The sequence below is a fragment of the Gigantopelta aegis genome, chromosome 3, assembly GCF_016097555.1.
Source record: "Gigantopelta aegis isolate Gae_Host chromosome 3, Gae_host_genome, whole genome shotgun sequence".
NCBI lineage: Eukaryota > Metazoa > Mollusca > Gastropoda > Neomphalida > Peltospiridae > Gigantopelta > Gigantopelta aegis.
In genome coordinates this window covers 39,996,391-40,019,792 of record NC_054701.1, presented here as the reverse complement: position 1 = coordinate 40,019,792, position 23,402 = coordinate 39,996,391, and the positions used below count along the sequence as shown (strand labels likewise).

The window sequence follows — 23,402 nt, the reverse complement described above, 5'->3', positions numbered from 1 at the left end:
AATTTTGACTGCATAATGGTTGCATAGTAATGTTGATGCAGGGCTTCTAGATTATGGTAGCCCCACTTCCAGGGCTAGTGATATTCAATGTTGGGCTAATAAATAACTACTATTACCATGCCCAACGGCTAGTGAATTTTTGTTTTTGTCATATGTTGCCGTTAAGTCTATTTTGTAAATATGAATATTCTGCCCTCACCCCAACCCCCCAATGTTAGTGTTTTTAAGCTCTATCTCCCTCTTCAAGTGACATACTCGATTATTACTATTATTTATTATTGTATTAGCTTTAAGTAAAGTAGGGCTAGTGAATTTTTAATCGTGGCTAGTAAATTTTTAAAATCACTGATCCCATGGCTAGTGGATTTTATAAAAATTCTAGAAGCCCTGTGATGTTTTTATCTCTTTTCACTGCATGGTAATTTAATCCTGGCACCGATTCCCTGAAGTTTATTAGTTATCATAGAGTCCCACAGCAACTTCCATCTGATGAAAGTATCGGCTTTTCATCGGGAGAAAGTGTTTGCTTTCCAGTGGAATGTTATTACACTGAAATAGAAATGACAACAAAATGTTTAATGACAAGCAAGAAACAGAATGGGGGGGGGGGGGACGACTTTGTTTCCTATTACCATGCATACCTTAAAACCTAACCTTTAATAATATCTCGAAAAAACTGCCCTTGAACTTAACAAGGATTATAGATCTAACATTAAAAGCAGGAGAGAAACTAAAAAGTGATGATCATGATTTAAAATGTCCAGTTTTAACAGCTACATATTATGTATCTGGTTTAGAGAGGTTTTGTTCTGTGAGTGGCGGGACGTAGCCCAGTGGTACAGCGTTCGCTCGATGTGCGGTTGGTGTGGGATCGATCCCCGTCGGTGGGCCCATTGGGCTATTTCGCATTCCAGCCAGTGCACCACGACTGGTATATCAAAGGCTGTGGTATGTAATACCCTGTCTTTGGGATGGTGCATATAAAAGATCCCTTGCGCCTAATCAGAAAGAGTAGCCCATGAAGTGGCGACAGCGGGTTTCCTCTCTCAATATCTGTGTGGTCCTTAACCACATGTCTGATGCCATATAACCGTAAATAAAATGTGTTAAGTGCGTCGTTAAATAAAACATGCCTTCTTTTCTTTGTTCTGTGATGATATTCACAAAAGGGACCATGAAAAACATCTCATTTTGAAGGAATTTCCGGTTTACAGAGGGGTCTGGTTTTGTGAGGTTTCAGTGTAATCATTTGTCTTAAACCTCAACCAGTAAATTCCCAAAGGTGATTGAATACCACTCTTTGATACAACATGGAAATTACTTTAATACAGTCTGTAACAAAATGACTTTTCACCCACAAATCAATAGACTTTCGATTTCTAACAGCAGCATCTGGATGCAGAAGAAATGAGTTACAATTATTAATAAAAAAAAATCCATCAATGCAGCGTAAATTGCTTTACCATTTGCATTTAATACAGCAGAAAAATCAACTTTGTTGAGGCGTTCAATGGAAAGAAATGGGCATTCATCATCTTTAAAAGCAGAAGTCTGATCAGGTGCAGATCCAAGGGGGGTGCATTCTCACAAAACCCCACCCACCCAAATATTCAAAGTGCCACCCTAAAATGCAGTGTTTAGCAGGGGCCTAATTCAAAAAGGTCTCTTAGGCTCTGCTAGACAACAAAGCATTCTCTTTGCAAGTCTTTTTGCATTGCACTGTGAGATCGCAAAGTTGCGAGAGTTTAGTGAATTAGGGTCCAGGCGAATACAATGCATTTGTTGGTTTTTAGTGTCAAACATGTAATATCTTGCTCAGCTTGATATTTCTGTAAAAGATTACCATATAGATAAGACAAGATAAGAAGAAGATATTTATTCAGTTACTGAGGCCAAATGATAATTCATGTATGTTAGAGTACTTTTGTCTACTGTACATGCGTAGGTACCCTTTTTAAAAGTTGCATCAAATCCCTGAATACTGAAATTGCCCTTTTTAAACATTGCAACACCTCTTAGAAACATCTTGCATACATCCCTACTACAGTGAAAGTTCTCTAAACCGGACAGGCTAAGGACCAAGTAAAAAGTCTGGTTTTAAAAGGTATCCGGTTTACAGAGGTTCTCTTCTGGACAGATATTTAAAAAGGGACTATGAAAAACGTCCGGTATTGAGACAATTCCTATTTACAGAGTGTCCGGTTTTGAGAGGTTTCACTGTACTTGAGAACATTAGGTGGCTAGATCTACTGAATGTAGTGAGGCTGTATACATGTAAACTAAGCACAGAGAGGTTTATAACTGGTAAGCATGTATTACATCAGTACTAGATCTACTGAATGTAGTGAGGCTGTATACATGTAAACTAAGCACAGTGAGGTGTATAACTGGTAAGCATGTATTACATCAGTACTATATCTCAGTAAATATACTCAACAAAATTAATTAGCGGCCAAGAGATATATTCAGATTTAAAAAAAAAAAAAAAAATATGGTATAAAATAAATACAGCTTCTTTCTTTGTAATGTGTCGACATTGTGGGATGTTATTACACTTATTGATTTTAAGAAACAATTTACAGCAAAAAAAAGGAAAAGAATCATTAGAAATCAACATGAATTTTAGCTTTCTGTTTAGCATTAGCTTTCATAAATGCTTTAAAAATCCACTGTGTGCAAGATTGGTTCATATGTCATGGGTTGTTTGCTGAAATAATATGCAGTGTTCGAGATTAAAAATTTTGGGCAGTATCCCACTTGGATACTAACATTTCAAAATCTGGTATCCTACCTGAGAATTTAGTTTTATATGGTATCCTGGTGGGATACTGGGTTCTTGAAGTCTGGTATCCAAAATTAAATTCTTGTATCCCCGGGATATCGGGATACCGTTAATCTCGAACACTGATATGACATTAGCAAAGAGTTACCCAAACATCTTACTTGCCCGGAGTGGGACGTAGCCTAGTGTTAAACCGCTCGCTTGATGCACGGTCAGTCTACGATTGATCCTTGTTGGTGGGCCCATTGTGCTATAGTTCATTATAGCCAGTGCACCACAACTGGTATATCAAAGGCCATGGTATGTGCTATCCTGTCTGTAGGATGGTGCATATAAAAAAGATCCCTTGCTATGAATTGAAAAATGTAGCCGGTTTCCTCTCTAAGACTATATGTCAAAATTACCAAATGACTGACATCCAACAACAGATGATTAATAAATCAAAGTGCTCTAGTGGTGCTAAACAAACTTGAACTTTAACTTTTCTTATTGGCCCTCGATTAGTTTTGTGGAGTACAGTGAAACGTCTTAACTGAATCACACTGGGGATTCGATGTTTAGACGGTCACGTTTAAGAATTTAGTAAATTCGGGACCTTGACAATTGGTCAGTTTTGACAGGATTCCGGTTTATTCAGGTTCCGGTTTAGACAGGTTTCACTGTATATGAATGACCGTTCTGACCGACTGACTTACGTTTGAGATGTTGGTTCTTGCGTCTACCACTGAAACGAGAGGTTCGCTGACCACCGGCTTCCATTCCTCCCAGGGCTTCCGGCGAAACCGTCGGTCTATCGGGTAAATGTGGCCCTCGGTGGAAAACAGGTACTCGGATGACTTCTTGTTCAAGTGGTTGTCAACATCAAACAACTAGAACGGAAAGGAATATTTAACAGCACATTAGTTTTTTCGGTGTTCGATATACAAATGTATATAGCAGGCATGTGATTGAAACATTTCTAAAAAAGCTGAAAATGATACATGCATGCTGAAGGCACATAATTGAGTGCAGAATGCAAGGAAAATTAATGAAAGGAAAAAAATGTAAAAAGCAGAATTCCGCCAATTAGCGGAAGAATCACATGCCTGATATAGCTATAATTATTACCATGGTTCTTACACTTGAAAAAACATAAAATTCAAGGACTTTACCAGGACATTTTTTTATTTTTCTAGGAAATGAAATGTTCAATCAATGAATGTTTTTGTAACAAATTGTTGTCTGAATTTAGACAGGTTACGAGAACAACAAACGTAAAGATGTGAAAAAATAAACCAAAATATTTTTGGACTAAATATTCAGGACACAATAAAATTTAATGATTTTTTTCCAGAACATTACAGGCCTGGATTTTAAAATCACAAAATTCAAGGAGATTCCAGGATTTTCACGAGGCATAAGAATCCTGATTATAGTACAATTTGGCTATAACACATTAATCCAAACAAAATTTTAATACCTCAGATAAGTTACAGTTATATATACCATCAACGTCCCAAACTGCGTTCAGCTAACAACAAAAACATGAATACAATATTTACGGAAATACTATTCTACATTTTTCAGTTACGATACATGAAGCAAAATAGATTGCAATCAATTAACGTAAAAAAATCAACAATATGGACATAAAACAAATCCATTCTAGTATACAAAAGTGAAGCACCCTCCAGTAAACAGGAAAAAGTGCAACATTCCTAACTGCGTTCAGGCACATGCATTTGCAAAAAGTATTGTACTGCTCATGTGCAGTTCCTCATTTTTCATTTTTAAGGCCACTATATGAAAACAATATGTTTCTGAATATGGTTTTTTTTTTTTTTTAAAGGTGAAATTCAGTTTTTCAAGCGATCTGGTCTGGTCCGCGTTTTACCAACACCAATCGTTAAAAGTTTATGTCAATACAGATAGGCATTATTTTCATACCAGTGAATAGATTGTAAAATATCAATTTTCAAATGAATTGATTCGTAATTAACACAATTTATACACTCAAAATTATTTAAGATTGTTATGAATAGATTATGAATACTATTCACTACAGCAGAGGCACAAAAATGTAGCATACCTTTTGCAGATCGAATTTCATAATTGAAAACAAATTCAAACAATATGGGGCTTAAAAATCTTTAAAATTAAATGATTTGGGCTTATTGATCTGGCATGTGACACGCACCGAATGTTAATTCATCTTCCAACATTTCAACTCAATTTCTACGAGTCTAGTGGACCCGATATCGGTAATTTTAAGGAATAAACAAAAACGACTTAGCAAAATTAATTGTTTTAAGGATTTGTTAAGTTTTGTATTGAGATACATGTACTTACTTGTCTGAACTTTATTGCTAATGAAAATGTTCATGAACTGAAGAAAAACTTCACAAATGAACAACAAGTAGACGGCAACGGCAACAAATCGGATGTTGATTGTGTGAAGCATGCACAAGAAAACAAATCTAATGGAGTTGGAAGCATAACGCAGTAAGGGTCGTTGACGATACATTAGTGTGAAAAAAATTATAGTTATCATTTTTATTTATTCAATCAAGGGCCGGGAGCTAACTCAGTTGGTAGAGCACTCGCCCTAAAGTGCTTTGGTTGGAGGATAAAACCTCCTCAGTGGATCCATTCTCTGACTGGGTTTTTTTCTCGTTCTAACCAGTGCTCCACAACTGGTATATCAAAAGCTGCCTCTTGTTCCTAATTTAATTAGTTAACTTTTTAACTAAAAATTTAGTGATCATAGTGGCAACAATTAATATAAAAAAATATAATATACAATGTACTACATGTACTTCGAAAACAGGAACTCAAGTTAAAAAAAAAAAAAATTAAAATTAAAGGACAGGTTTAATTCATAAATATTGAAATATTTTAGTATTAGAAGAATTCAATCTATGTATCAACTGCTCCAACACAAAACCAATACATACAGGTACTTACCAAAAATAAATATTTACAGGTTTCACCGAGAAAAAAGCTTTCCATTCGATCTTCAAGTGTTTTGGTGTTGACATCATGAATAGTACCATAGCCACATCTGAACAAAATGCAGGAAAAATTAAATTAGCTATGGATTTAAAATATATTAGACATATCAGAAAGCAATCAACTCTCTTGCTTTTTAGACTAATGCATACATTAATTTTTTTTAATAAATAAATAAATAATAACAAAAACATGTTGTTGTTTGCTTACATTAACTCGTTGAATTTCTTCTCTTTTTTTTCCATGTCAAAGATTGGTTGGGTTTATTTTTTTAAATATTACTTAAGAGCATAGTGCCACAGACAAAGAGGATCTATTTGATGGCTCAACCAAGTATATAACCTAAACATACATGTATATGTACATCTGTAAAACATGCTGTAATCTGTAACATGCAATATGCCTATAAACTTACTGATCTTCTACCAGACAGGGAGACATGGATTCAAACAACACTAATGGTAAGTAACAGAACAATTGTGTGAATTAATATTTTATACTGACAAAAATCTGGTTTACATTTAAGTTACTGCATCTACATGTAGTCTGTAGCTTTTCTGATCTCTCTGCGAACCCTGTACCTACCAGCCTTATGTCTGACAGCTTAACCACAACACCACCGAGGCTGGCAATAAGTTATAACCAAATTGAAGGAAGGAAGAAAATGGTTTATTTAACAATGCACTCAACACATTTTATTTGCAGTTATATGGTGTCGGACATATGGTTAAGGACCATAAGGATATTGAGGAAGGAAACCCGCTGTCGCCACTTCATGGACTACTCTTTTCAATTAGCAGCAAAGGATCTTTTATATGCACCATACCGAGAAATAGCCCAATGGGCCCACCAATGGGGATCGATCCCAAACAGACCACGCACCAAGCGAGCACTTTACCACTGGGCTACGTCTCATCCCATAACCAAATTGAATGCAGAAATGAACTAAGGGAAGTAACTTTTACCAAGTTACAAGTAAGCGCCTTTCTTCCATTTGATTCTTGAATAAAGAAAAAAAAAATTGTTTTGTTTAACGACACCACTAAAGCACATTGATTAATTAATTATCGGCTATTGGATGTCAGACATTTGGTAATTATGACTCGTAGTTATCAGAGGAAACCTGCTACATTTTTTCCTAATGCAGCAAGGGTTCTTTTATATGCACTTCTCCACAGACAGGAAAGCACATACCACAGTCTTTGTCCACTTGTGGTGCACTGATTGGAACAGTAAAAAACCAATCAGCTGAATGAGGTGGTTCGATCCTGCGATGTAAGCACCTCAAGCAGCTAAATCCTGCCCCCACAAATAAAGAAGTCAATGTAATGAAATGTTTTATTTGACGACGCACTCAACACATTTTATTTACGGTTATATGGCGTCAGACATATGGTTAAAGAGAGGAAACCACTGTCGCCACTTCATGGTCTACTCTTTTTTTATTAGTAGCAAGGGATCTTTTGTATGCACAATCCCACAGACAGGATAGCACATACCACAGCCTTTGATATACCAGTCATGTTGCACTGGTTGGAACGAGAAATAGCTTGATGGGCCCACCGACGGGGATCGATCCCAGACTGACCGTGCATCAAGCAAGCACTTTATCACTGGGCTACATCTTGCCCACCCTAAGGGCAGATGCCAGAAACTATCACATGAGAAGTGGGGAGAAGAAAATTAATGTTTAATTTACACATCAGAACATAATAAACCACTGCTGTTATGTTTTGTTTTTCACATTCCAACTGTAACATATGGTCCATATAGAGATGAAACGTGCTGCTACCACATAGCATTTCGGGTGTTGTAACTCTCCCTGCTCAAGTGACCACCCCACTCCCTACCCTCACATACATTCTCGTTCACCCACCTTGGTAGACATTAAAAATAGTCTACATTAACCAACCCCCACCTTCCTGTGCTAATTTCTGACACAGCCCTGACCGACAGCTATATACTTACTCTGCCTTGGTATAATCTTCTAAATCATTTATTATATCCCTTCCCACATGGAGGTAGAAGGGGTTTTTTGTTGCTTGGTATAGGAAGTACGTGGATTCTATAAACTCTGGCCTGAGTGGGTAAAACAAGACATCGGGTTTCTTCAGCTGCCAGTTGTAGCGCTCAGGAAGACTTCCGTATTTTCTCCATATCGAGTAGTACAAAGCGTGTGAGCATATCGCCTCCTCTATATCACCGTTTAGCACCTGCAACAAATATATACACTGCATTAAAATAAATAAATAAATATAAATATAAATAAATAAAGTATCAATTTAGTTCTTTGACAGTTCTTGTATTGGCAAAGTGGCTAACGGACGGACGGACAGAAAGAAGAACAAAGATGAAACGTGTAGTCTGCACCAGTTTGACCAGTGGGGACTAATAACATTTTATTAGCCAAATACTGTAAATCATAAAATATTAGCCATCATAAAATTTAGCGAAATCCAAATAAAAAATAAAACATTTTTAAGTTTTGTTTTGTTTAAAGCCACCACTAATGCACATTGATCAATGGCTATTGGATGTCAACGAAATCAAAATAAGTGACATATTAGCGACATAAAACTTTAGCAAGGCCATCATATCAAACTAAAAAACTAATAAACTTGTTGTAGGATTAGCTGAAATAATGTTTTTGATACATTTTAACATTACACAGGATACAGACAACTTAAATTTAATTAAAAAAATTGCTGTACTGTAATGTGCGTGCTAACTAGCTATTGTTTTGGTTTAATCAATTGCATGTAATCAGTTTTGTGTGTTTAATCGACAAAACAATCACACAAAGGTTTTTCGGAACAGTCTGCAGTATGTCTCTTTAAATTTAGCGTCATGAAATATTTGGGTCTTGTCACTAAATTCACTAAAATGTTATGCTCGCTAACATTTTCTGATTTACAGTAATTAAAATGACGAAAGTACTGTACACTTTTAAGTACATGTATCTATTTAGTTTTGGTACAGGTCTTGTGGTGGCAAAGTGCTTATGCCATCAGTCTTAAAGTTAAAAGTTTGAGCACATTGATTAATTAATCATCAGCTATTCAAACACTGGAAAGAATTATGTTTTAACTAGTCTTCAATTATTCAAAAGTGGCTATTTAAATAACATTTTATTAGCCAAATACTATAAAAAGAAGTAAATGGGTATAATGCATGTCCAACACTTGACAATTTTGAAATATAGTCTAAGAGAAAACCCTCTATATTTTTCGCCATTAGCTGCAAGGAGTCCTTTACAGGCACTTTCCCATATACAAGTCAGTACATACCACTGCCTTTCCTTTCAATTTTGTATGTCAGGTTTTTTTGGGGTTTTTTTGTTTTGTAATACTGATAAATTAAACTCATCATTTACACAACAGCAAAAACATCCTTGGAGACTTTTATTTCACAGTATAAATAACTGCCATGTTTGAAACTATTCCATGCTCCCTGGAACCAGGTTACAATAATCTAGAGTTACCTGTACTCCTGACCATGCAGCCTGCAGAGCGTCTATCCATGTATTGGCTGTATCACCAGTCCGCATGTCAACATTCACATAGATAGGTGGATTACCAATACCATCGTTACACTGCGACCGCCTGCAATTAATATATCTTTAGTTTACTAACCATGTGATGTACATGTACTTTAATATTTCTTTTACAAGTTCACATTGGAGAACTAAATCTGCAACCTCAAAAGTGATTTGGTAAAACTGTAATGGCTTGCATATTACAAGGAACAGTTTGTTCAGTATCGTGTTACAATTCACTACGTAAATGTTTTGGAATCTTTTAAATTCCATCCAGAATTAATTGTAAAGTTTTTAAAACACTTTGACTTGTATACAAAGTTTTAAAATTCACTTACCTTGATTTTATGTATTGTATTATATTTTTCACCCACAGCTCCTTAAACTGTGGTTTTACATAAATATATATATAAATACATTTTCATATATTTACCATTTGTGACACCCAATAGTCGATGTGTATTTTTGTGCTGGGGTGTCAATAAACATTCATTCATTCAATTCACTACACAAGCTACAGAATTTTAAAACATTTACAAGTTTTCAAATGACCAGAAATGTTCCCTGTATTACGTGATGGACAGCAAAATGATTAAAGAAGCCATTATAAGTACGAGATAGTAAAAACCAAATTTGTAAAAAAGAAAGAAAAAGGAAGCAGTCATAAGTTTCTACTCTGACCAGAGTCAAATTTATACAGATTTATAAGTTTAAATGAAGGTATGTTGAAAAGAGGAATGAATGAATGAATGTTTAACGACACCCAGCACGAAAAATACCTTTTTACAACTATTGTTTTACGGTTGGCCTTAGATGTTACTTATATAACTACAGATTTATATTTTTTTCAGTTTCAAAAGACTGGGAACTTTGACACCGAAGAAGGGTTTTGTTAATAATACAAAGAACGGAATCTATCAAAAGCATATATAAATAAATAGTGACTATTTCTCACCCTTGTCGTAAATGATATTTTATAGTTTCATAGGATTCATTAAACATCCTGAGATCTTGCTCTTCCCCAAATAAAATATATGACTGAAAAGAAAGAGAAATTAATGCATGAAAACAACTACAACAAACAAATTCATAACGTTAATCACTTCAATGCAATTTTCAAAGGTATTTAAATAATACAGATATTGTCATTAAAGATACCATAAACTATTTTTAGGGATAATATAATTAACAAATGTGGGCATTCACTTATACTTTTATAGTATAAACAGATGAGAATGCAAAAGATGATGTTTGTTAACACAGTTTTCTTCCAAATCACCAAACTTTAATAGCTGTCTTCTTCCATTATGAATTAATAATAAATATGTTGACTTTATTAACATATGTTAACTTCTTGGTAACCTGAAGGAACGATCTTAGCTTAATTATGCCATAATATCTTAAGGTTCTGTGTCTGTAGAAGAGGACATATGGTGAAAAAAGGATTAAATGGTGTCCATACTGGATTTATGTCAATTGTTTTTCACATTTATGGTCTTATATAACACAACGAAAAAGCATTGAATAGACTATTTATCCAGGTTGTAATGAGTATCTTTGCTACTTGCCTACTGCCACTGGAATGGTAAACGCCTTCATGTATACAGTTAACTCTATGAATCTAATCCCAAACAAGGCTTCAGTCCAGATGACAATATTTGAAAATTGTGGATAACCAAAACTCGGTTCACTTACTTTTTGCCTAGGTAACTGATGGCTCAGTTATGTGAACTATATTTGTGTAACCTAATCCATTATTTCAAAATAGCTTTGAAACAATAAGGCAGGTATCTTCAAAAGTTTGCAAGGTTTAAATTCAAAATATCTAATGCTTCACCCCACAATTGAACTAAATTTATAGTTGCGTAACCTACATGAAATATTGTGTTCTGCAGTCATATCCAATACAGCAATACATGTACTTACTTTTAAGAGATATTCAAACAAGGAATCCATTCCTGCTCCCAATCCACTCATCCTGCTCACCCACTCCCCCGTTTGAATGTTTATCACATTGCCTGCAAAATCAACAACAGCAATTACACAGAATAACTTCAAAACGTATTCCTGCTAAAATGTATTAACATAACAGAAATTAATAAAATAATTATTTAAAAAAAAAAAGAGAAAGCTTGATGACTATTGAAGCACCAGTCTTATGTAGTATAATTTTTTATTAAATGCAAAGATGAACAGTTATTATTGTTTGCACTAAACAACGAAGGAAAAAAGAAGGAAGTTACAGTCACATGACCAGAAATAGAGGGAGCATACAGTAGAAGAATTTAGGTCATCCCATTGGCTTTGGGATGTTCGGACCAGACTACTAGCAATAGGGGGGGAGTGCACTTGTTTGAGGACAGGTAATGTTGAAAAGGAAAGTTATTATTATTTGCATCAAAAGGGAGCCCATCAACTGACACGTAACTATAATGAATAGTAATAAAACTCATATAAACATATTAAATTTTAAACCCATACCACTGGCATGACATTCTTGGCAAATGATCTCAGTGTACATCAAAAAGTTTCAGATCTCTGAGAATTGAGAAAATCTCAGGTAACCTATTTCATTTTTGCATGAATAATTATGTTCAAGTTCATGGTGCCCTAAATTATTAGTGAAAACAAATTAGGTTACTATATAAAATTAATTTTGCACAAGCAAAGTATGAATGAAATAGACAATAACGATGAATTACGGATTATCTGTCCCGAGTGAAATAAATGTCACTCACGAGCTTAAACGATTTCAACAAAAAGTGAACACTAAACATTCACTGTTGTTTGTAAAATCTCATCAACGAGAGACTTGACAGTCGAGGAAACCGATGACGTCACCAAACTAACATCATGACGTCAGCGGGGAAAGATAACTTCTATCTTTCCCTAAAGATATTCACCCACATCTCACTGCCCATATGGGTAATAAATGATAATTCTCATAATTTTCTGAGGCTTGAGTTTCATAACAAATTACAGTCAAATTGCTTATAGGTTAAATATTTCTTGATACAGTCCAACCCCATGAAACATAGAATCTTTTTTGTTCAACTTCTTAGATTAAAAGTGTTCTTTTTGTCCAGCTGGAGAAGACCCTTCTTTACAGATATTTTTTTAACTGCCATCACTAGTTACTACCGACAAAGTACAACCTTTCTAAATCCCTAACAGGAATTTGTCCACTCATGTACAGTAAATTGTTCCTACCTAAAAGTCCTGTGACGTTCGACCTGTATTTCCACAGACTCTTCACAGCTCTCCGAGCTAAACTCTCATACACAGGATCTCCAAGCAGACGGGACAGGACCCCGAACTCCAGCACCAAGGTACCAGCCCCGGCAGTGCACGTCTCGTTGATGCAGTCCAGGGGAACACCGTAACGAAGATTCACCTGAAATAGGTTATAGATTATCGATCTGTCACAAATAAAAATAATCAACCTGTGTGTGTTGTGTGTTTGTCTGTGTGTGTGTGTCGGTGTGTGTGTGTCTGTGTGTGTGCGAGTTTGTGTGTGTGTGTGTGTGTTGTATGTGTGTTTGTGTGTGTGTGTTTGTCTGTGTTTGTGTGTGTGTGTGTGTTTGTCTGTGTGTGTTTGTCTGTGTGTGTGTGTCTGTGTTTGTCTGTGTGTGTGTGTGTGTGTATGTGTGTATGTGTGTGTGTGTGTGTGTGTGTGTGTGTGTGTGTGTGTGTGTGTGTGTGTGTCTGTGTTTTGTGGTGTGTGTCTGTGTGTGTGTGTCTGTGTATGTGTGTCTGTGTGTGTGTCTGTGTGTGTGTGTTGTGGTGTGTGTGTGTGTCTGTGTGTGTGTGTGTGTGTGTGTGTGTGTGTCTGTGTGTCTGTGTGTGCGTGCATGCATGCGTGTGTGTATGTTGGGGGATGGAGGCAACTGGTTTGTTTACCCAATATCTCTAAAAACATGTTTATTTAAACCAAGTTTGCAGACAGAAAAAAAATGATGCAAATCAACCAGGAATAAAATAGATATGACAGTGCTAAACTATATAATTTGTATTTTTTTTAAACTTTGTAAATGCTTTTCATTTGGAGGGGGAGGGGTATATTTTATTAATGCATTTCAGAAATTTGCTAAAATACACAATGTTATACATTTTTCAATTATTTGCTATATTAGAAAAACTATTTTTTTTTACAGAAGTGCACCATATTTTAAAATCATTTTTGACATAAATTTTACATTTTAAAAACATTTCTTATTTAAATTAATAATATTTTTTAAATATTTCTTATACAATTCAACATGTTTAAAAAAAAAAAATATATATATATACAATGCAACATGTTTTAAAAAAAAAACATTTCATCCATAAATTATACATTTTAAAAACATTTTGAATATAAATTCATCATAATTTTAAACTATTTCTTATATAACTTCAATACATTCCGACTTACTCTGGGGTAAGGAATCCCAGTGGCGGTGTTCTCAAAGGCTGGCACCAGTCTGGTGGCCAGGTCATGAGCCAGGTGTAGGAGCTCGTTGTCATAGTCGGGTGGAACCATGTCACCAAATGGTTGCTGGGGATCAGTGATAATGAGATGGGCCGACAACAAGGCACCTAGAACTCTACAGTGTAAAAGATATAACAGATGTGTCACTGACAGGGCAACAGAAACATGATAACAAAAATTACTAACAGTACAACTTTAGTATGGAATCTTAAACTGCAATGTAATAAACAAATTATTTTATTTTGTTGGGGTTTTTTGAGTTGGGGTTTTTGTTGTGGGTTTGGGTTTGTTTTTGTTTTTTGGGGGGGGGGGGGGGGCAATATGTAAAAGCGACAAAAAAATTTTTTTTTATCATAAACATACATAAATGATGAATTTAATCAAATTTTGGTTCAGCCAATTTTCAGAAATATAGCATATTTCCTTAAAAATCATTAAAATGTGGTTAATTTGAGGAATATTTTATTAGCCGAAGTCTAAATTTTGTAGCCATTTTGTAAAAAGATTAGCAATTGGCTAATTAGGCAATGTACAGGATGATTCCTGTTAATAACAATAGCGATGAAGCTGTTGTATTTCTCTTAAACAAATATAGGAATACTTGACAGGGCCTTGCTCTACACTTGCTGTCAGTTGAGCCTGCAGTGCCCGTCTCAAAATCATTTATGATTATTACAGCTAAGCATACTAAACATATAATTTTAATTACACATTAATTAATTACTTCTTGATAAAATTATTAATTCTGACAAACCCAGTGTCATCCTGTGTTTGTAGTAACCCCAAATATACTTTATGTGAAACATAGAAAATACATAGTGACATGTCAGAAATAAAGAGTCAGCAATTTTATAGTCGAGCTTTCTGTTTCCTTTCAGACAACATCTTTGTTACTGAAACATGATAATCATCATGAATACAAACCTGATAGAGGCTTCAAAAACCTGCACAGTGTTGTTCTTTTCAAAGTTGAGCTGCATTTTTAACAGGTTCACGGCTTTTATGAATTCACTGCTGTTACCCATCACCTAAAATAAACATCAAACTACACATACATGTGTACAGATCCACACCTTTCCCCAGGATATTTTTAAGGCACTTATATTTTCACTATCAGATTAACACAAATGCAAGTGCCAGCTTTGTTGTGGATGACAATTAGTAATCGACTGTTGTTAAAGAAAGGGTGCTGAGGGCCTTGAACCTAATTAGATATGAATAACATGTTTCACCTGTTAGAAGTGTGAATACCTGTATGCTGTAAAGTTTTAAAAGTTGTTACAACCAACAGTTGATTGTCACCTATAGCCAATTAAAGTGTAGAAGCAATTGATTTATGGCCCTTACATGATGCCAAAGTGCTTACTTACACACCTAAGGTGTAGTGGCCCCCTACGCCATATGCCTCTGGGGAAAGCCCTGAGATCAACAAGTGGGTAATTTAAAAACAAAAAAGGAAAAGTAGTAAAGTCAAATATAATCCATCAGCTAGTACAGAAGATAACCTCTCTAAACCAAATACTCCTTAAACCCGAACTTTTTACTTGGTTCTGTGAGTGTCCGGTTTTGGGGGGTTTCAATGTAATTGAGTACAAATTAAATTTCATGATCAAGTACAACGAAGTATGTGTGCATGTACAATACAGAGTTACTTCCCTTCTGGCTCCATGTTTCCAGATAAATATTGACTGGCCTCGGTGGTGTCGTGGTTACACCATCGGACATATAAGCAGGGCTAGCTCTGGGTGAGCAAAACATTCGCCAATTTATCTTCAAATATGCAAAATCCACTGTTATTGTTCAACAAAATACAAATTATTACATGAAATGTTTTCGCCAAATCAAAATAAAATTTGCCAATTGTTCCTGAAATTCGAAATTGACGAGTTTGGCGAGTGGCAGAGCTAGCCCTGATAAGGCTCGTAGGTACAGGGTTCACAGCCCGGTACCGGCTCTCACCCACAGCGAGTTTTAACGACACAGGAGTAGGTGTAAGACCACTACACCCTCCTCTCTCTAAATAACCACTAACAACTAACCCACTGTCCTGGACAGATAGCCCAGACACGTAGCTGAGGTGCGTGTGCCCAGGACAGTGTGCTTGAACTTTAATTGGCTATAAGCACGATAAAAACAACAACAGGTTAATAACATAAAGAAAGGCTATCAGCTTTATTCTGTTCATGGCGAAGGGATAATTCCACTCTTGAGGAAAACCTCACAATGCTTACCATTTTTACATACATGTACATGTATCATTACATGATAAAGCTGCCTGATCAAGTGATGACCTATGTCATTAATCTTTATTTGTGTGTGTGTGTGTGTGTGTGTGTGTGTGTGCGTGTGTGTGCGTGCGTGTGTGTGAATACATGTATAAAACTGGTCGATAACACTTTTATTGAAAAAAAACCTCTGAATTAATGCACTAAAAGTATACTTTTGCCAGCCTCGAACATGTTTTTCTATCACCTGTCAACACGTGTCTGTCAACGTTGTAATGATCAACCTTGCATATCAACTTACATAAATTTACATAGAAGCTTCAATACATACCTTATTGTAATTTATGAATCCATAAATGAAATGAATGTCTTATTTTATTTGTTGACGTAAACATCCAAGCATACTTTGAATTTCCCTCTGAGTGACACAATGCAAAATGGCTGCACACAGACTGAAGATTGCACTTACAGCATGACCTATTTTAGCTATAGTCTGTTTCAAAATTATCATTGATTGTCCTATATGTCTAACGAACACTATTTATGCTCATTTACACAGTTAATAACAGACAATTTTTGTTGAATAATGATCAAATATTTTTACATTGGCTTTTTTTTGTTGTCATTTTGTGTTGTCCAAACTAAGGAGCATGGAACACCATTTATATTTATCTCATTTGCACAATCTAAATGTTCCTGAAACAGACTATAACAGGAAGTATTTGTTATTTAGAACGTATAAAAGTCGGATCCATTGTTTGTTGCTGTTTTATGTAAACATTAGCGACAGAAGTGGTTGTTTTAATGTTTGCTGCGCAGACTTATGTGCCGTCATCCCACTAAAAATGCACTCATTACTTGAGTTTAAAAAACATTAAAATTAAAATAACTTTAGTTTTAACACATTTATTGGTCCATTGTACTGTGGCGGTAAAACAAACATTTTTAAAGAAATATTTTAACTTTAAAATATAACACAAATGCTTAGGTGCGCAGACTTAGGTGCCACCAGTGTATATATACTCTTAAAAAAAAGTAGGGGAACTCAATAAGAATTTACAATTGCCAAAATTGAAAGGTATATTAGCTGTGGGGAATGGCTATATGATAATAGTGAATTAATTGGGCAAACATTACAACCGGTAGTTCAGTATTACAGTAGGTTTTATGACCACCAAAGATCTTGAAGGACGATTGGGGTCAGAAGTGAAATTTGAAAGTTGACATTTTTTTATCAGTAAATCGCAAATTCAAACAATAAAAATGACTAAACACAAAACAATAACAACTGTATCATCAACAGAATGAAAACAATTGACAGAAATAATGTTCCACATTGATTAATCGACCTTCCTGGAAATTGTCAAAATCGAGAATGACACCCCACACACGTGTACGGGGCAACTGCGTGATGTACGTGCAAACTATGGAATGTGTTTCGGTGTGTTGATAAACAGACCTCAACATTCTTTACTAGGATGTCTGTGGTCAAAACGTATATGTTCGGTCTAATAGTTGATATTAACATTAATATTTCAGGTTCCCCTACTTTTTATATATATAATCATCAGTATGTTCAAGTATGTGTGTTTTAGTTTTGTGTGTGACCAAACCTACTGCAAGTGTATCCAGACAATCCACTAGCGTCAGACTGTAATCACCCAACACATCATTGATGTTGATATTAGACCTGAAATAAAAAAACAAAGCAGGTAAAAACACACCATTTGCGAACGTTCATAACAGGGGTTTCCCCAGGGCCATTAGGTGTAGCATAGCATATTATGATAATATTTAGGGGATGTATGTTGTATTTGACCATTTGCAGACATTTATGCTGGTAATACAGTCACAAATTGAGTTTTACCGGAGACAGTAAAACAGATATTGGCGACTCTATGACCAGCATGAACTTCTGCAAATGGTCAAATACAACATATGTTCCCATTCTAATTCAACAAATGCATTTTCTTTCTTAAAATCATTTAAATAATAATTTTTCGGAATGAAAGCAGCATTAACAGAAACCTGGTCACTACTATCGTATTTCAAGAAATTCGCCTTATAAAAATAACTATAGCACAAGCAGACTAAAAAAATATGCTGTTACATGTAATACAACAGCTGAGCACTTCTAATATCGTTCTTATTTTTTATTGTTTTATTAACCAATAACGATTATTACCAATTTCACTTATTCCGAATACTTTTCACGACAACAGTTGTTGGTGCTCAATAACAAAGAATCATAATTCCGACATATTTGCTGTTACTTACCTCCACATTTCTGTAATTACATCGTACATTTTGACATTTATGTTTCTTAATTAACAGGTACATGTACATTATGCATGTATACTGGATGCATGTTGCTGAATCTTGCACTTGAGTTTCAGTTGTGTATATTTGGGGACGAGATGTAGCCCAGTGTTAAAGCACTCGCCTGATGCGAGATCAGTCTGGGATCGATCCCCTCTGGTGAGTCCATTGGGATATTTCTCATTCCAGCAAGTGCACCACAACTGGTGTATAAAAGGCTGTGGTATGTGCTATCTTGTCTGTGCATATAAAAAGATCCCTCGCTACTAATGAAAACAATGTAGTGAGTTTCCTCTCTAAAGCTATATGTCTAAAGTAACTAGTATCAGTGAGTGATGAGGAACCAAAATGATAGCCCTCTTTAAATGGTAAAGTCTCCTCAATCCATAAATGTAGACATACACTGGTACATGTATCTAGAAAATTCTCAACAGGTTTACAAATATTTTCTTTATGCATACAACATGTACATCATCCAAATCCATTTTATTATATAACCATAAACATAATGCCTCTTCTAATTTTAACCATTTTTATGAGGCAACAATCTTAACCCATTTTATAACCCTAATTATTTTAAACTCCACCATAACCTCATTTAAACCCCAGTCTTAGCCACTCTTATTCCCAACCTTAAACCCTTATACCCCAACTGTAACCTTTTGCATACATGCAGTACCTAAAATTACAACTTTTATAACCAGGTCTGGTCAGGTCAGAGCGTTTAACGTGCACATTCAGAGCAAGCTGTTGTAGCGCATGCCTGTCCTGGGAACAAATGCCAGCCTCAGCTGGCTCCTCCGTCCAGGACAGGAAAGGGGTGGGTGGGTTGGAGGGGGGACTGCCTGCACTGACAGGTGCAAGGGAGCACCAGCAGTCTGACTGGGGCTGGTAACAGACAGAGAGTGGTATGGTGCTATGGAATCTGAAACGTCCCGTAGGATTAAGTCAAAGAGGAAAGGTGCGCAGTTTTTTTTAAGGAAATTAGGCGCAACTTTGAACGGTCAGCCAAAAGGAAAAATAGGGAGCTATGTATAGTTTTGGAAGATTAGTGTGCCGAAAGTAGCTCATTAAGTGGACCTAATTGGTGTTGACATGTCTCCCTGATCTGTTCAGATCTTTTATAACCCAAAATTAACCCTTTTTATATACCCAACCATAGGCCTACATGTAACTATTTTATGCACATGCAAATTATATTTTTAAAATTAAATTTACAGTAGAACTGACTAAAAATTAGCATATTTCTTACACACCCATTGGTGAGAACACCATGCGTTATTTTGGATAACACATGGTTGTTTACACACGTACATGTGTTAAAAATTTCAAGACATACGACTGCTCCTAGGTGATGACCAGGTCACTACTGCCATACATCCAATGAAAAACTACACAATGTGATGTATAGTTAACTTGACAATCATGTGTCTGTGACATGTAAGTCAGCTACAAGTGCAATGGCTGTAAATAGCTTTTAGTCGAAAAAGATGTTAAAATTTGCTTAAAACCTGGTTTTTGAGGATATGTAAGAAATAGAATAATACATTCGTGTCCGTTAGTGTTAGATACCATTTATCTCAAAACTTGTTTAAAAACGTATCAAACTTGCCTTCTCTCGTTAAGATACATTTTAAAACAACTTGTTGTGAGATAAATGGTATCTAAGGCCACTCATGTACAATATTATTCTCTATATATATACATACTGATCATCAACTACTGATGATCCAGAACGTCACCATGTATCACACAGGCGTAGGAAGGGGCAAAAATGGGTGGGAGGCACACACACACCTATATATATCTATATACATACATGTAAAATATTTTTTTTTTTTAAAATCACTGCTGCTACAAAGAGGGGGGGGGACATGCCCCCCACCCCTTCCTATGCCAGTGTATCACATGTACCTCAACTTTAAGTTTAACAGTGTTTAACCTTTTTTATTTATTTATTTTTTTGCCTTAAAGGGACAGTCAACTCAAACAAGAGCTTTATGTGTTGGAAAGATGCATACCCGGACCACCAACACATACTGACACTTTACGAAATGAAAAACGCATAATTTTAAAGTTAATAAAAAACGTGATTATTCCAGCCATTTTGTTTCATTTTTGTGGCGTCCGGTGCTATAGCTTGGGGCAAGGTGACTTCAGCTCCAACTCCTGTATGCTCAGTGTAAACAAACAATGTAATTTACGACAAGGCGCTTCGCTTTCAACAACCTGACTTGTAAAACAACATAAGTGACTTGATAGTATAATAAACTATTTAACTAAATATATTTCAATTTGCATCAATAGAATGAAATGGAGTTAAAGTATTTTTCTTTCTTACAAAAATTCAAAGAAAAAATGCATATTATTAGGCCTATTGGTAGAGTACGTTGGAGCAAAAAGGACCACTCATGATACCCAAGTGATAATTTTCTTTTCTTTGAGACTACGTAATTGGTCAGTTTTATGGTTTTAGATGGGGAAAGTCTACTTAATTAAGGGTTTTACAGAATTATTACAGTAATAAAGCAGGACGGCCGATAATGTCTATTATGATTTTCGGGGTGTCTGTGCGGTTATCACACAATACCCTGTGATCTTAAGAAAAGAAGCACATATTTTTAGTGTGTCAAGACACATTGACTGGGGACCGTCTAAATATACACCTGCCAATCAGGAACCACAGGTACAGGCCACGGAAAGAAAGACCAGTTAACTAAGAAAACACTCCGATTATTATTTCAGTATGTGGGTTAATTTATGGACAAAAGATAATACAGTTATTTCGACACTTTGACAATGGTGCTTTTATTTTGTATTGAAAATAATATATACTTATTGCTGGCTTACCAGGATGGATATTATTACAGAACATTGCGATCCATCTGCAAAAATCAGGTACGTTTTGTTTCTTCAGTTCTAAGACTAATTCCTGACTTGATACATAACCACTGGCTCGCCAGAGGGTGTATTCACTGGGATGGTACAAAATGGCTGTGCCCGTTAAATATATAATAGCCGTCACATTTAAATATTTTATTAATTAACTATACTAAAAGGCAAAAGTTATTGTGACACACAAAAGACAAAGATAACTGATGATAAGTTTTTACTGCCGTGTATGAAACATTATAACATGGAAAGAGAAATGTCAGAAGGTATGAAAACATGAAAAGGGTGCACCTGCCATATGCAAATGAGCCACATCACTAGAGGGGGTCCAGAGCAAAGTTCACACAGTCAGTAGCGAGTGTGTCCACCTTGAACATTGATACAGGCCTGGCACCGTCATCTCATTGAGACCATTGAATGCTGGAGAAAGTTCCCAGGAATGTTATTCCAGATCTGAGGAAGGATCAGGGTTTGGGTTAGGGGTTGTCACGGGTGGTCGGCCACTATGGGGACGGTCCCTGACCTGGTTGTTTTGTTGATATCATTGCCATAAGTGCCATATGGTGTTTCTGTGGACGTTGAATTGATGTGCGACGTCACGCTGCGAGGTCCCAGGTTCAAGCATCTCTATGACTCGCCATCTGTCATTTTCACTGAGGTGTGGTATGACGAAATTGCATCAAACAGTTCACTATAATGGTGTGTTTCTGACTTCTTGACTTCTGAAGGCTGCACAGAGTGGCAGTGATTTGCAACTGAATGTTTGGCCTTTTATGGTGAACACTGGACAGGATTTCTCCCGAATATTCCATGTTTCTTGCACAAAGCATGCAATCACTGCAACAACTGCTTGGATGCATTTCTTCTAGCTGTTTCATGCATATTTTTTCTGGTTTACATCCATAAATCCATTCACAAATTTATTAAGTGCTCCAAAAACTCCATGTCACAATAACTTTTGCCTTTTAGTATATATATGATCATACTTGTTGATGTTAAGCAATAATGTGCATTATATATCACTGGCCCCTGCGTATGCTGTAACCTCAACGTGGTGCAGGGGTGTAACATTTTCTTTAAGAATGGCCAATACAGCACAAATTGAAATTTTTAGTAAAAGTCAGTATCTATCTGTGGTGTTTGTGTTTTTGCACAGTTCTTTGCACTGTTTTCATTTAAATCTTGAATTTTTATGTTGATGTTGATCATCACCTTATTTGTTTGCATTACCATAGTTTGACACACAATAGCCGATGTATTTTTCGTGCTGGGGTGTCGTTTAATATTCATTCGTTCATTCATTATATATCATTGAATATGCATGCCAGTCCAAAAGTCTTGAGCAAGCATCCCTTTAAGCAGTGTTAAATTTAACATACCCTCCCCTCATGGGTCACAATAACCCCATTTATACCCAGGCGGCATGAATTCGACCCATATCCCCATATTAAGGTTAGTTTTAGTGTTAGGGTTAGGCCTAGTCTTTAGACTAATTACTAAATTAGAGCTTTGATATAGAGGGGTACGGGTCGAACTCTTTCCTACCCAGGCCTTTCACTCAATGCCAAACACCAATATTATTATCATTATGCATGTAGTCCACTTACGGGTAGGACTTTCCTTTGGCACTGTGACTGTCACTAACCCTAACCCTAACTATTTATGATAAGTATTTATAATTTTCTTTATGTGTGATAGTGCCAAATGAAAGTCCTACCCACTTACGGGTTATCAACATCGTGACCTCGTCCACTGCAGTCGATCGGGTTCAACTCGTCTTCGGGGTACGCATGCTGCATGTAATTGTCGTATCCAAAATGAAACATATTTCTGGCAGCTTCGAGCATCTCCAGTCTTTCTTTCTCGGAAAAATGGCCATATTTACTGTTATATGGATCCCAGTAGCTATCAAACAAATAGTCCTTACTGATTATAGGCACCAAATATACGAACAAAACTAAAAAGTAATATGACATGATACTTTTCCATGTTAAATCTCAACTAAACCAAGTTGATATATCGTCATATGTGGTCAAATTACATTGGTTGTTTTGAATTGCAAACTGAAACTGGGATTGTGACCGATACGTGTTTTAAAAACTAGGACGGTTATTACTAGTCGACTAGATGACTGTAAGTATTGTCTGAAAAACTTCGAATCTGAATCGCAAGGAGTTAGATTTAGATTAT

The 23,402-nt window shown here is 35.8% G+C and overlaps 1 protein-coding gene across 1 annotated transcript; it reads right to left on the bottom strand.

The window, feature by feature from the left end:
- Positions 1–278: 278 nt before the first annotated feature.
- On the bottom strand, positions 279–23,228 carry LOC121390188 (ER degradation-enhancing alpha-mannosidase-like protein 1). The gene is made up of 12 exons (XM_041521947.1): positions 22,938–23,228; positions 17,619–17,691; positions 14,701–14,804; positions 13,720–13,891; positions 12,516–12,699; positions 11,232–11,323; positions 10,261–10,343; positions 9,252–9,372; positions 7,739–7,983; positions 5,726–5,822; positions 3,478–3,651; positions 279–549 (listed from the first exon to the last, which is right to left on the bottom strand). Exons 1-12 carry the CDS (start codon positions 23,186–23,188, stop codon positions 454–456), a joined length of 1,692 nt encoding a protein of 563 aa, XP_041377881.1. The 5' UTR covers positions 23,189–23,228; the 3' UTR covers positions 279–453.
- Positions 23,229–23,402: the final 174 nt, after the last annotated feature.

What these genes read in the sequence shown, in the direction of transcription:
- LOC121390188 (XM_041521947.1), bottom strand. Translation starts at nt 23,188, where the DNA reads ATGTCATATTACTTTTTAGTTTTGTTCGTATATTTGGTGCCTATAATC. An exon ending in TGTTTGAATATCTCTTAAAA is followed by an intron (nt 10,344 to 11,231) that starts GTAAGTACATGT and finishes CTTTCTTTTCAG; the next exon opens with TCATATATTTTATTTGGGGA. An exon ending in GAAGATTATACCAAGGCAGA is followed by an intron (nt 5,823 to 7,738) that starts GTAAGTATATAG and finishes CATTTTGTTCAG; the next exon opens with ATGTGGCTATGGTACTATTC.